The sequence below is a fragment of the Schistocerca cancellata genome, unplaced genomic scaffold (genome assembly GCF_023864275.1).
Source record: "Schistocerca cancellata isolate TAMUIC-IGC-003103 unplaced genomic scaffold, iqSchCanc2.1 HiC_scaffold_1148, whole genome shotgun sequence".
In the NCBI taxonomy this organism is placed as follows: Eukaryota; Metazoa; Arthropoda; class Insecta; order Orthoptera; family Acrididae; genus Schistocerca; species Schistocerca cancellata.
The window spans coordinates 4,027,963-4,042,590 of NW_026047147.1; the positions used below are offsets into that span (position 1 = coordinate 4,027,963).

General features: G+C 44.1%; 1 protein-coding gene across 1 annotated transcript in view; it reads left to right on the forward strand.

Annotated features, from left to right (window-relative positions):
* Nucleotides 1-14,628, forward strand: part of LOC126159889 (poly [ADP-ribose] polymerase tankyrase-1-like) — a 49,974-nt gene that overhangs the window by 22,408 nt on the left and 12,938 nt on the right. Inside the window, exon 2 of the mRNA XM_049916701.1 lies at nt 10,299-10,454. Within this exon, the coding sequence (XP_049772658.1) occupies nt 10,318-10,454 (137 nt within the window). The 5' untranslated portion in view covers nt 10,299-10,317. The remainder of the gene's footprint in view (nt 1-10,298; nt 10,455-14,628) is intronic.

A 14,628-nucleotide genomic window follows, 5' to 3' on the forward strand; every position in this document is an offset into this window, starting at 1 on the left:
TAGAGACTGATAACCTTAGCAGTTAAGTCCCTTACGATTTCACACACACTTGAACACACTTGAACCTGGCCCTGTTGAGCAGTCAGAGCCGCCAAGTCCTTAGAAACAGGAAGCGAAAGGCCGCAGTGCCGGCTTACATTGTGTTGTCCTGACATAAAAATTGACCACCACGCACTGTACACCAGTTTCCAGAAGTGACAGAGCGCGCGTCGACCACTCAGAGGGCGGGCTAAACTTCGGGCCTGAGCGCAGTCGGCATCAGCCTCTTCAGTGTCCACACTTGACGCTTCTCGAATCTGTTTAGGGCGTTTGAAAGTCGGGTGGTGGTGCGTCGGCTCGATCAGGACAGTTCGCAGCGCACAGCCGCAGTCTGGTGAGATTCTCCACGAACGAAAAGCACGCCCACTGTCTGGACTTTACGTTGTGGGCGCCTGGAAGGCTCCAGCAGCAAGTCGTGTGACGGCTCCAGCCGCGGAGTACTGAGCGGTGGCCTTCCAGCGCGCAGCCCCACACCTGGTGTGCGGCAGGGCTGGCGGGACACGGGTTTGTGGAGCTGAGCCATGGCTACTGTGTCGTGAAGCTTCACGCTCATCAGGCTGTTGAACGCTCTTTTTAATGCTCTGCCCAATGCTGCGTAAAAAGTATTTACTCCCATTTCAAAAAATAGCCGGGCTTCCCGCACCCCTCGATACGTTTACTCCGTTTTGGTTATACACAGCTTTTCCAAAGAGCGTGCAAATGCAGCGGGACGTGGAGAATGTTCCACTGGTGACTTTGAAGCAGGGGAACCTGTGGTCGGAGAAGCCATCTTAAAGGAGACGTGCAAGTAAACTTGCCACTGCTGAGTCTGGCATTACTGTTTTCAAGTTTATATACGACTAACACGCGTACAAGTTTATAGGTGCTGTCCTGTTTATTTACATGTACGTTTTTCATTTCCTGCATGCAAATCAGGAGGACGAGCCTGATTACTAGGAAGTACTTCGTGGTCGCCGGATTGGATGGGGAGGTCCTATTCAGAGGTCAACTGACCTGAATACCCTCGGTTATATCCTGTGTGGATTGTAACGGGACATCTTCCTCTAGCATTACTTTTCCTCAACACTAGTAGTCGATATCCGTATATTTTTCGAATTTTGGATAGGTCAATGTTATCTCAGCGGTTTTTCTGAAAAATTTCATACAATTTTATAAACAATGTTATATTTCAAGCTGAAATTCATGAATAGTAATTATTATTTTGGATGTTGTTATCAATAAATACTAGTTCTGAATGTACAGCTAAATTTATTTTTTTAAAAACGTTTGAAATTACGAATTATTTGGCACACTTCAAATTTCTATTATTAATTACGCAGTCTAGTACTGTTTATTATGTTTGTTTCTAGATTCATTTATGAAATAATAATCGAAAATAATAGGAATTCATTTGTCAAGTTAAAATTGTAAACCCTTTCTAATGTTATTACCGCACAGTGAAGTAGTAGCAAGCATGCCTCTGATGTGATCGGACGTATTTTTTTCTATTTTGGGCGAACAATGTAATTTCGGCTTTGTTAATGTGAAAATTCAGAAGGCTGGGTGATACACTAAAGTGTGACAAAATAAATTAACGTAAAAACAAAAATTCTTCAACAATAATCTTCAACCAAGATGGCCAGACTGTCACAATTTCAGCTTTAAGAATCAGACCCCTCGATAAGAACTAGAGCCAACTCTACAAGAAAAGGTAAGTAAACTGAGTAGTTCATTGCGATCTAACTCTTATCAAATCTTCAGAAAAGACTTTGCACATTGTGCACAATAGCTGCAACTAGGAAGGAGGGGATAGATTACAGGATGTCTACAGTCACTTGTCTGTGAGGACCCAGTGGAAACGGAGATGGAATTAACTGCCATAATTGTAGCTTCCTGTGATGTGATTCGAAACACACCAGGCATATTTGTCAGGGTGCGCCAGAATCTAGTTCGCCGATGTCATTCTTGCACTGATGTCGAAGGCCATCAGGTTCAGCACATTTTGTAACATACAGTACAAATGATACGTTCATTGGTCAGTGATATTTGCTCTTAATTGTAACTAATGTAAATAAGAAAGTACACATTAATGTGATTTTATTCCTGTCATCTCCTTAAGCTGGCTTCTGTCACCCCAGGTTCCCTGCCTCAAATTGTTGAGTGGAGTATCCTGTGTCCTGTCAAATTTTTGCACTCTCTTACGGAAACACCCTGCATACGAGGTGGGCTGCCTCGCCACATGTCACGCATCTCCTGTCCGGTAAGACTGTGTATCATGCGATCTCTGCCACCTGGTCAGGTCACCACAGTGTTGGTTCTGATCAGGTTTGAATCTTCGTCCGGAATGATGATTATGTGCCGGGCTCAGCCGTTGCAGGTGGTGGACTCTGTGCGATACGAGAGCTGTGCTACGTGATCCTTGATTAACTGTGCGTCAGAGACAGACTACCGTACTCTTTTTCCTGTTCCGTGCGACACTCGAAACTTAGAGGGTTGACACAACAGGAGTCAGACGTCTCTTCGTCGCAGCCTGCCGGTATGTAAGCGGCACACAGAAAACGAGCACCAAAGACGGAACGAGACACTTGACTCGAAACGTAAGTCACCTGTCCATTGGAATGCGCGCTGACGATGACAACCCGTACTGCCCAGGAAATAGCCGGTTAGTTCCAGACACGTCCAGACACTAGACCCCAGTATTCCCAAACCTGCGGCACTAACTTCTGTTCACAAGGTAGTAAGAATGTATAGCCCACAATTACTTACGATCGACGTGGAATTTAAGCGTGAACTCCACAGAGACAGAAATACTGACACGGTCTGGGTAGATGGATGAATGTGTGGGCAGAGTGCGGGCACTCCACCTCAGTCCTACCAGCCGCCGCTGCCCCGCCCCCTCCCTCCCCCGTGACACACATTGCGAGTAGTTGAGGCCCTGTAACGCCCCCTTGGGACACTGCCGGGCTGACCTTCCCACCTGTTGAAGTGGTCCCATTCAGATCGACGAGTCGAGCCCCATCTGCTACGGACTCCTGAACCCAATCTCAAACCTGGTGCCCCACTCGGCAGGCTCTTATTTCGCTCGCTTTAGCGACTTGTGTGTCTGTGACGTACCCGAGCTACGCAGCGGTCAGAGGGCAGCTGCAATCCCCACCGCGCATCGTTCTTGTCGACTCCGTGAAGCTCAGACTGAAGGCGCACGCAGAATTTCTGTGGTGCGGCTGGGATTCGACAAGGCGACCCCTCGGTTTGCGGGCGCGCGCCCCACCGCTAGGCCACCACACCCAGCAGTCTCAGCAAACTGGAGGCAGCCATCGCTCTCCCCTGCACTGCCGACACAGCTGTAAGACTAGGCGGCAGTGGTAAACCGGTAGAAAGGCGATGTCGAACAACCGGAGAAAAATTTTGTCATCGTTTCTTTTTATGGTTTCAGACCATTCTTTCCCACTTCCGTTTCGCACTGCATCTGTAATTTCGTCACTGCCGCGAAATTTCCGCTCTAGTTTTCTATTGCGTTTTCACGGGCTCGCTCATTGGCGAGCTTGCCTCCTAATTCATTGGCAGGACTGCCTACTGTTACTTTCGACCATTCCTGGATCAGGTACCACTTCCCCTTGCACAGCTCTCGTTTATACCCTTATTTATCTACGATTGCTGGAATTTTTCAGGGAATCCAGCGTAACTGGACTGCCTGTGCGTATTTGTCGTGAGTCGCCCTAAGCTTCAGTGCCTAAAACTGGAACACGCAGCATTTTCTTAACTATATTTTCCATTTCCAAAACTCCTTCTCTGCTCTGCGGCTCCAAATGCCTCCCTAATGCTCACACGTAGGTGATACACGATGTCAACTGTTATTTATTCTAGTCGTTTTGAACGAAAATAGCGATGGATTACCAGGTATCTCTACAAACACGGCAAGTAACCTAATGAACGGTGATCGTTGTTCCTCAGAATTCTCACGATGCCGAATTGACGTCCAGGTGGGGGATATTTAAACTTTGCCGCCAAGACACAACTGACTCCTCCACTGGTACAGACATGTTCGTAAGGTACAAAGAACGAAATTCAAAACGACTGACACATTGGAAAGAGTGATACAAAAACTATTTACTGCTAGTTTCACAGTATCGATCATGAAAAAGTGCTCATAGCTCACAATGTATGTATTTTAGGACTTTGGTTTACTTGAACTTTTTTCTGTCACTGCCCTTGTTAGAGATGTCTATTCTAACTGGCTAATGATCTATACATTATTGCAGTATCTGTAGCCTCAGAGACCTTTAAGCGTAGCTCTTCATTCCTTAGTGCTTCCCACTTGTGTGCACTCTGTTTCTTCCCGACTAGTCTCCTAAACTTCAGCCTGCTCTTCACCACTACTAAATTGTGATCCCTGCTCCTGGGTACGCCTTACAATGCAATACCGGATGTCGGAATCTCTGCCTGGCCACAACGTAATCTCACTGGAATACTCTTGTGTCTCACGGCGTTTCCCAAGTATATCTCTCCCTCCTGAACTGAATATTCGCTATTACTGTCCTCTGTTCGAACTCTGTTGCAGAATTCTTTCTCGTTCCTACTATACCAAGCCCATATTCCCCTGCTACCCTCCCCCTACCACCGCATTCCAGTCCCCCGTTACTACTGCATTTCCATCTTACGTACTGAATCGGCGATTGAGTATCCTCATACACTTTCTCTACGTCTTCATGTTCTGCATGTGACGTCGGCGCGTGTACCTGAACTAACTGTTGCCAGTGTTGGCTTGCTGTCTACTCTGATGGAAACAACTCTGTCGCCGAACTGTTCGCAGTAATACTCCCCCTGTTCCACCTTCCTGTTGGGAACGACTCCTACTCCCGTTGTACCACTTCCTGCCGTTGTTGATATTGCCGATACTCGACTGGCCAAAATCCTGGTCTTCTTCCCATTACCATCGCTGACCCCCACTGTATCTACATTGAGCCTTAGCATATCCCATTTCAGATTTTCGACCTTCCCTACCACGTTTACACTTCTCATATTTCGGGCCCCACGCCATAGACCGCAAGCCTTTCGTTGGTTATTCAACCTTTTCTTACAGTCACCTGCCCCTAGGCAGTCACCTCCCAGGGATCCAAATGGCGGACTAGTCCGGAAACTTTTGCCAGTGGAGAAATTATCAGGCCACTCTTTCAATTACAGGCCACACGTCCTGCGGATACATTCAGTCGAGACAGTTTATAGCGACATCACTTTTAACGACTTGTTGGCTGTAGGACCGAAATCCAATGGTTCCACCTAACCCTATGTGAACGCTATACTGTATTTAAAAAGTCGCTTAGTACGACATCCCTTTTTGCGACTTACCGTATAAAGCTGCGATTTTTATTCCATTTTCGGAGAAAGGCATCGGCTGTAAGGTCCAACATTCGGTTTTGTTTCTTGCGTATTCGGGGATGTAACGCTTATTTTCAAACAATCGATTTCTGCAGACTGTTGTTAGCAAATGAGGCGTCACAACGAATACATCGTCAAATGCAAAATGCGTAAGCACATCTTGGATGCGAAAACAAATAAGTATAACAGATAACCTTAACTAGGACAGTATATTGTAGTATTCGTTACTGTACTGCAGTTAAAGCTAAACCGACTGGTTAAAAAAGTTACAGCACTGACTTTGCTGTCGTCATAGGAAACTAGATGATTAAATCCCAATGTGTGTTGCTTTTTCAAAGAACAGAAATGGAGTAATAGTGTACTCGTTATTGATGTTTAGTGGTTACGTGTGTTCAGTATTTCCAATGTTTTAGGTAGAGTTCATCACATCTGTGGAATATTTTAAGGGTGTTGTGTGATGTCATTAGGTTAGTTAGGTTTAAGTAGTTCTAAGTCCTAGGCCTAGGGGACTGATGACCTCAGAAGTTAAGTCCCATAGTGCTCAAAGCCATTCGAACCATTTTTGAAGCGCCTAGAACCGCTCGGCCATCTCGACCGGCTGTGCTGTTGTGATAGTTTACAATTATGAATAAGTTCGTAACAGCAAAGAAGAGGCAAACCGATTTTGATTCGTCCGCCAGCGTTACGGTAACTTAAAAATATGTACATACTACTGTCATTGCCCAATTACCTGCCTATAGCAGTTCAATGTTAGCCCTGGAGTCGTTATTCGAAGGCTGGTAGAACTTTGGAGTTGCAATATTACAGTGGTTCTGAGCACTATGGGACTTAACATCTGTGGTCATCAGTCCCCTAGAACTTAGAACTACTTAAACCTAACTAACCTAAGGACATCACACACATCCATGCCCGAGGCAGGATTCGAACCTGCGACTGTAGCTGCAATATTACAGTATTTCACAAGGCAGCGAAATGGTAAATATCATAGAAAATAACATTAAATTAAAATCAGTGGATAAAAATACACTCGGATTCAGCTGTGTCGCCCAAAAATATATCGCCTAAATGGCGATGGCTGTATTGCTTTAAAAAAAATTTGCTCGGTATTCTGTCATTAGTAGACGAAATGACAAAATATCACCCAATCTGATGACTTTCGTGATATCAGTTACGAAAATCAGTTCCGGTATGGAACTTTTTTGGGGGGAGGGGGGTTGTGGAGAAGGGGAAGCGGACGGGGTACAGGATGACAGCGCATTCCGCAGTGAGTTCGTTTATATAGGCGGGCTGCTTGAATTCCTCTGAGCTGGCAGCACGCTTCATCCTTCCCACACCCCTTCGTACGAAATCTATTTCTGCTCTTGTAATAGCACAGTAACTGAAGCCAGCAATTCCATGCACAGTTAAATCTTAAAAATATGAACTCACTCATGCAGTGTGGAATGACCAAAGATGCACATGTAAAGGAAAAACAAGCTATGTAAGAATTCAATCTTTTGTTGCGATGCATTTTATTTTATTGTAAAACAGTGTACAACAACCGGTTTTCCTCGATTCTCCACCGACTCCGGGTAGCTCTGCGAGACGAGCCGCTGAACTAGTAGTCCCTGGATTCGGGAGGTGAGTTGGTTCGAATCTATGCGGCGTCATTGTTGAAAATGATTGTCAGTGGATTGTCATTTTCACTTAAGGCAAATGTTGGAGGCCACAGCGAATTGCTTCCGAACGCCTTTCTGTCCTGACAAGATCCATATCCCTTAAAGACGCACCCCTTTGCTTAAATGGAAAGAGCAGCATCAAAGGCATGTCGAGCATCTCTTCAGATTCCTAGCACTAAAAGCACTATGGCAAATAAATGACAATCCAAATGCTCCTCATCTGGGCTCACGCATCTGTATGCTGAGTTGTTCTTCAATGCAGAAAATGATCTCCCTTACATTGCAAGAATTGATAGATCCATTCTAAAATGAGGAAATTTGGGAAAGTGTAACGCTGAACAATTCCTAATCGTTTGCATGTTCGCCGTCAGAAATTATTCTGCGTTCTCTGTCGAACAGGGGTCTCTCTATTCCTTTTCACTGACAAGGGCAGCTCAACTGCTGGTCAACACATACTTCCTCCAGATTTATGGTCTCTGCATGGCTTGGCCAGAAATCACTGTGACATAAATGAGGGCTCCAGAACGCCAAGCGTTCAGCAAACGACGTTGGGTCTTTTGGCGCGGGTCGGGCGGGGAATGAGTCATTATGTCGGCACAGCTCACAGCCAGCGCTCCAGAGAGTTCCGAGCGGTAATCCGAGGGTCGTGGGGTCGAGTCTCTTGGTGCAGTCTTTTTAGTTTATTTCTCATGTTGTACGTCACAGAGCAAATAAACCGTAGTAATACTCCAGACAACCTATTTATTAATATTTTATTAAAAGCCATGAAAACGAATGGAAAAGTAAAATTTGAGTTTGGAAATATCAAGGCTAGCTGTCGAATTATTTGAAAACTCTTAAAGCGCTTTAAATAAGGCAGACTTTATTAACATTCTGCATTTTCTCTCCATGTTTACGTACCTGTAATCAACATAGCCGCCCTTGCGACGAACACATTTGTGCGAACAAGAGACCATATTCTCGGTGCCGTCACTGAAGAATGTTTGACTTTGTTGACGAACCCACAACCTCAACTCTCGACGCACCGCTTCACCACTACCTGAGCAAAGTCCTCGGTGGCGTTTCTTTAAGTTTCGGGAGCAGATGAAAATGGGATGGATGGGGCCAAGTCGGGAGTGTGCGGGGGGTGGCAGGCGGCAGTGAAGCCAGGGCGTCGGACGGTCGGAAATGTGTCGCGCCAGAGGGGAGGGCGCTCCGTGTGTGGACGGACTCTCCTGCGGTCAGCAACTGAATCGGCTTGTAGAGTGTGCACGAGAACTTCGTACGTAAAATGCGATACTTTTAACATTTTACAGTTGATGATTTACACGTGCTTGGTCGATATTAATCCACTCTGAATTTTTACAATTGCATGCCTGTTTTAAGAATTCCCGAGAAAAAAAAAACTTGATTTAGATACATAAAAGCTTCTCCCTCAGTGCATAGCTTGGCAGCAAACCAAATGCAACGCACCAATTCGTCAAATATTGGCAAGGATAGCTGGTGATGTAGAATGGAATATATTTTGATGCAGTCTTGTTTGGATGTGATTTCCTTTTCACTCACGATAAATATGGTTGTGAAGATTTTTGACCAAACTCTGTGCCTGATGACGACGGACTATATCTCGGGAAGAATCACTGTAAACACTGCACTATGGCGATTGTTTAGCCTGAAAAATGTCGTCGTATATCTGTGGATTTGCTTGTCCCTCCGTTTTATGTAAATGTTGATATATACGATGTATCGAGCATTATTTTGGTTTATTTGCAGTACACATAGGGAGATGTACAACTTTATTTGGGATCTAATTTGTTTAACCTATCGTTATAAAGTTTTCGGTTTACTTGAGAAGGGGATCGATTTACACTGTTGTCGTTCGGAAAAGTAAGCGCAGGACCGTTGGTCGGAAACCCAAAGTGGGTCTGGACTGTAGAATGACTCACACTACAGAACAGTTGAAACATCTGACCAAAACGATAACTCCCTTGCAAGCCTTCCAGTGTTTCACGTACATATGCGGCTTGTCTTGGTATGACCACAATCCTAGATCGAAGCTTTAATTGCGCGAGTATGGAAGGAAAGATAACGTCGATCATAAACTCCTCAGACAGCATGACTTTGCCTCTGTGAAGGAAGTCACACGAGCTGGAGTACAAAGTTATAAACTGGTATAATAAAACCTGCTAGCAGCCATCTGTCAGAAGTACTTTCGTTTGTGAGTGATGTCTATGTGACACAATCATCTGGAACTAGAAATATGTCCAACACGGCATTCAACGGCTACGTCCCGTGCTAATAGAGAGCTGTTATTACCTTCAGTATACTAATCAAAGCGTTCTGACGTCCAGTCGATGAACTGGGTCCTGCTTTACAGCAGTAGTTTTCATGAGCAGGCATAACATATCGCTGTGTGTCATTTTTTGCTGTTATGTATTACACCTGTGGAAAACAAGGAGTAAAATTGTACAGGACGAAAGCAACATCCATTTAACGCTTACTGTGTGTGTGTGTGTGTGTGTGTGTGTGTGTGTGTGTGTGTGTGTGTGTGGCCAGTGTAACCACTGCCACTACTGCACATTTTTGTTTTTTCCATTTTTTTAGCCGAAGTGAATTTCTGAAAATGTGGCTTCACCATTTCATGGAAATAAAGTTACTATTTCCGCTTAAATGTTCAGTAATTTTCCCCTTTTTTTAAAAAAAAAAAGTCTGCCTCCGTAGTCTAGCGGTAGCGTTTCCGCCTACCACGCATGGGGCCCGGGTTCAATTCCCGGCAGAGGCCTGGGTGTTATATGTCCATCATCATTGACCCGCAAGTCGCCAAAGCGCGTCAACTAAAAGGATGCGGCGGCCGAACTCCGACGCATGGGGCCTCCCGGCCAACAGTGCCATACGATCATTTCCATTTTTCCTTTTTTAAGTCAGTCTTCTTTCTATATATAGAAATTAAAATGTTTCTGTCAAGATGCAGGGACAGTTTTCCTCAAGCACTTACATGACACATGAGAGCCTAGAGCCAAACTTTCACTTTCATTGCTCCCACTTCGACACAACTGATGAGATTTTGTCACCGGCAAGTCGTTTGCACTACCTGGACCGCTACTCCCGTTGTCGGCGTGCGTTCTGCGTTTGTGTGTGTGCGTGTGTATGTGGACGGGCCCTCAGCAGTGCTGGCTGCAGTGAGCCGCACCCAGGACCCCACGAGGACACATCAGCCAGCTCACACTGTGCCTCTCTCTCTCTCTCTCTCTCTCTCTGTGTGTGCAGCCCACCAGCCGCCACACAGATGAGGCCTGCCACCACCACCACTGCCACCACCGCCGCCCCCGCCGCCGCCACCTCTGCCAGCGCACCTCGCCAGACACCTGCTGCTGCACGGCCCACGACTCCTCAACCTGACGAGGCCACTGTCTCTCGCATGCGGTGAGTTCTCACCACACACACACACACACACACACACACACACACACACACAACATTATGTGGTAGATAATATATAAATACCAAAAAGCCAACTGTAAATGCTCAGTCTAGATTTAATTAGGGCCAGGAAAGTCAACTGGGAACATAATCAGAACATAGATGAATAACAGGCTGGTATCCACAGGATTAGGTTGTAGTAGCATAAAGAAAATTGAAATAAGTGTATGGCACTGTTGGGCGGGACGCCCCATTGTGGGGAAGTTCTGCCACCGAGTGCAAGTCTTACTCCAGTCGATGCCACATTGGGCGACTTGTGTGCCAGTGGTGAGGATGAAACGATGGTGAGGACAACACAACACCCAGTCCACGAGTGGAGAAAATCTCCAGTCCAGCTGGGAAACGAACTTGGACCCACTTGCATGGGAGGCAAGCACATTACCACCCAGCTAAGAAGGCGGACTGTAGCATCATGGGAGAGTGGTTAATTAAGAATAGGTTGGTAGAGAAAATAGTGTTACTGTCCACACTTCAGTGATTCATTCTCATCAGAATCAGCAAACCAATGTCTGCAATAATTCAGGCATGTACACTAGCATCATACAAAGAAAATCTACTATAAGAGGTAGGGTGGTATGCACTGAGCATGTAACACTTTAGGTAAAGATTGATAAACATCTAATACTGCCGATGTACTGGAATGGTCTAGCAGAGGTCAGATAAACACATGTTTATAAGACCATTAGCGGTGGTTGGCATGAATGAGAGAGGACAAAAAAACCTAATTATTTGCTGTAAAACTTCTGCTGGTAACAAGAAATATGCTAATAAAGCACCAAACTGAATCAAATGTCTTCGGAGGCCAGCCGGCCGGAGTGGCCGTGCGGTTCTAGACGCTACAGTCTGGAACCGAGCGACCGCTACGGTCGCAGGTTCGAATCCTGCCTCGGGCATGGATGTCTGTGATGTCCTTAGTTAGGTTTAATTAGTTCTAAGTTCTAGGCGACTGATGACCTCACAAGTTAAGCCGCATAGTGCTCAGAGCCATTTGATCCATTTTTCTTCAGAGCCTCAGCTTGTCAGGTTGTGGATCACCTTGTCACCCCACCGTAGTTTGGTGTAACAGCCACTCTCAGTAACAAAACATGCATAGTAGAGACTCTGCCTGCTGTACATGATGTTTCTGCCTCTTTGAGCACCAGATTTAGAGTGCCATGAGCACCCAAAGTTCACAATCATTTCTGGTATGCATTTCGATCTGTCTTGCCCTACAGTTTTTACCTTCTACAGCTATTTCCATTACCACTGCAGTTAATCCCTGTTGCCTTCACATTTAACCTATTACGCTGACCCTTGTAGTGTCATGGTTTTCCATGTATCACTATCCTCACCTACTCTGCAAAGATATTCTAGAGTTCCTATGTTATGTATTCACCTAACTTCAACATCCTTCTATAGCACCACATTTAGAATGCTCCAATTCCCTTCTTGTTTTTCCCATAATCCACAAATCATTTTCCTGCAGTACTGAGCTCCAAACATACATTCAGATATGTCTAACACAAATTAAGGCATATCTTTGGTATTAGTAACTTTGTTTTATGTGGAATCTCCTGTTTTTCCGTGCTACATTACTCCTTATAAAAACCACACTTTGTCCCTCAGCATAAATTGGCTTCAGGGTAGCAGTTTGTCCTTATTTCTGATGTAAACTTTGCCACCAATGTTATTTTTGCCACCCCCTAGCACTTTCGTCTTTCTTCTGTTCATTAATCCTAATTTGGTCATTCGACTGTTTACTATATTCCTTTCTCACTTTCAGTTGGCATAGCAATATCACCAGTGAATTTTATCATTGAAATCCTCTTCAACCTCAGTTTTAATTACATTTCTACAAGTTTCTTCAATTCCATCAACGATTCTTCAGTGTTCAGTCTGAACATTTTTGGAGGCTACCTGCAACCCTGTCTTTCACTATCTTTAATCAGAGTACCAATCCTTGTTGATTATTGTACATATTGTATGTTACGTGCTGATCCCTATGTCTTACACCTATTTTTTTTTAAGAAAAAGGTCTTACATTTTCACAATTTCTCCTTATCAAATATCATTTAAAGATCTACAAATCCAATAATCTCTTGATTTTTCTTACACACCCATTCTACTATCAAGTCAAAGGTCAGATCGGCCTCTGTGGATCCTTTACTCCAACTGTAGTATCCTCAAACAGATCGTCAGCTTTGTATTCCATTCTTTTGCATGTTGTTATTATTCTTGTCAGTAGTTTGAATTTATGAGCTGTTTAGGTCATTGTCTGAAAGCTATCGCAGTTACTGACCCTTGGTCGCTTCTGTAGTGTCTAGATGGTCTTTTTCTGGCAGTCTGCTGTTAAGACTTCCGTCTCATGAATCACACAGATACGTGAATACTCATTTGATTGCCATCTTCCCCAAAGATCATGTAAGTTCTGAAGGAATGGTAACTAACCATTCCGTCTTGTTTGTGTGTAACTTTTCCTGAGCTTTAAATTCTAATTGTCAGTCCCCCACATTTTCCAATTCGGCTTTCATCTCTTCTTCCGTCAAGTCATGTGGTAGTTCCTCCCATGAACTGTTTTCTGCCATCTGCTCTTTCCTGCACGTTTAACAGTGAAATTCCTTTCGAACTCTTGTTGACTGCTGTGCATTTAATTTCACTGAAGATTGTTCCGAATTTTCTATGTGTTGAGTATGTCCTTGCTACGTTCATTTCTTCTAATTCTTCCTGTAGTCATTCTGCTTGTACTTTCCTCAAATTTTGTATTGATTTCATTCCTTAGTAACCAGTAATGATGTATTCCTGTCTTGCCCTTTTTCTTTTCGTCAAACAGTTTAAATATCTCTTGTGTTTGCCGATGATTCTTCAGATTTCCTCTCCTTGTACCTAGATTTGTCTGTCAAACTTTGATTATTGGCCTTTCCAGAGTCGCCAACCACTGTTCACCTGAACTTCCAGCTAGGCATTCATTATCACATTATCTAGAGCCTCATAGAAGTTAAAATTCCCGTTCCATTCCTCAGTACTTCCGTATTCCATTTATTTACACATTGATTTCCTCGTGACAATTCTCTTAAAATTAACTTCATTGATCATCATAACTAAATTGTGATTTTACTATACGTTTGTTCCTAGGTACACTTTACAATTCAATACCTGACTTTGGAATGTGTGTCTGGTTGTGATGTACTCCAGCTGAAAACCTCTTTACCAACTATACCTCCGCCTCCATCCCAAAGAGCCGAAAATGCTGAGACACAGATGCAGCCATACAAATGTCACAGAATACTTAAGGGCGTAGTCCTTCAGTGAGTCCACCATCCAGAAACTGTTCTGGAATGCTGCAGGAGGCGTCCTCCACAGGGAGCACTTATAACGGTAACACTGGCCACCTTAAACAGCAGTTGATGCTAACTTTAATCCTTTGTGAGGAATTTTTTTTAAAGTTATGGCCTTGAGATAACAGAAAGGGAACAGAACAATCAGATGGGGATTTGTTTCCCTAAACACTTCAACAGAGTATAAACAACAGTAAACTGGTGGGTCTGAAAAAGACATTCTGCCAGCACAAAAGCTAGTTGTAATATTAGGTATTAATATCGGTCATCAGCCTAATTAGGCATTCTTGTGTCAAACAATATAATAAATCAGAACACAGTGTTACGGCTAACCTAAACTTCCTTGACACACACACACTAAATTCTTTTATATGAACACACTACAACACAGTAACCTAACTTTGCAGATAAAAGTAGTACTGACTTGGAAGACAGACAAACAAATGGCCAATGAGATAGCAACAGTCTTCAACACACATGATGCTAATAGCAATACTAAACAGGTCAGAGCATGAAATGATTCTGATTTAAATCAGTGGGTCTATTAATGATTGTACTCTATAAAATAATTACTTAGTATAGGGTCTCTATGCCTGTGCATTAACCAAATTGCTTTAGAATAGCTAAAACAGGAAATCTTTCTTAAGCTCAGTATGAAGCAATTAATCAGAGTGCAAATCTAATTACACTGGCTCTGAAGGAGTCTTTGCTTTTCTTCATTAACTACCCTAGCACACGATGGTCGTTACACTTTCATGGTTTGAAGAACCATGCTCATTAACAGAACTACCCAAGTGTGTGTG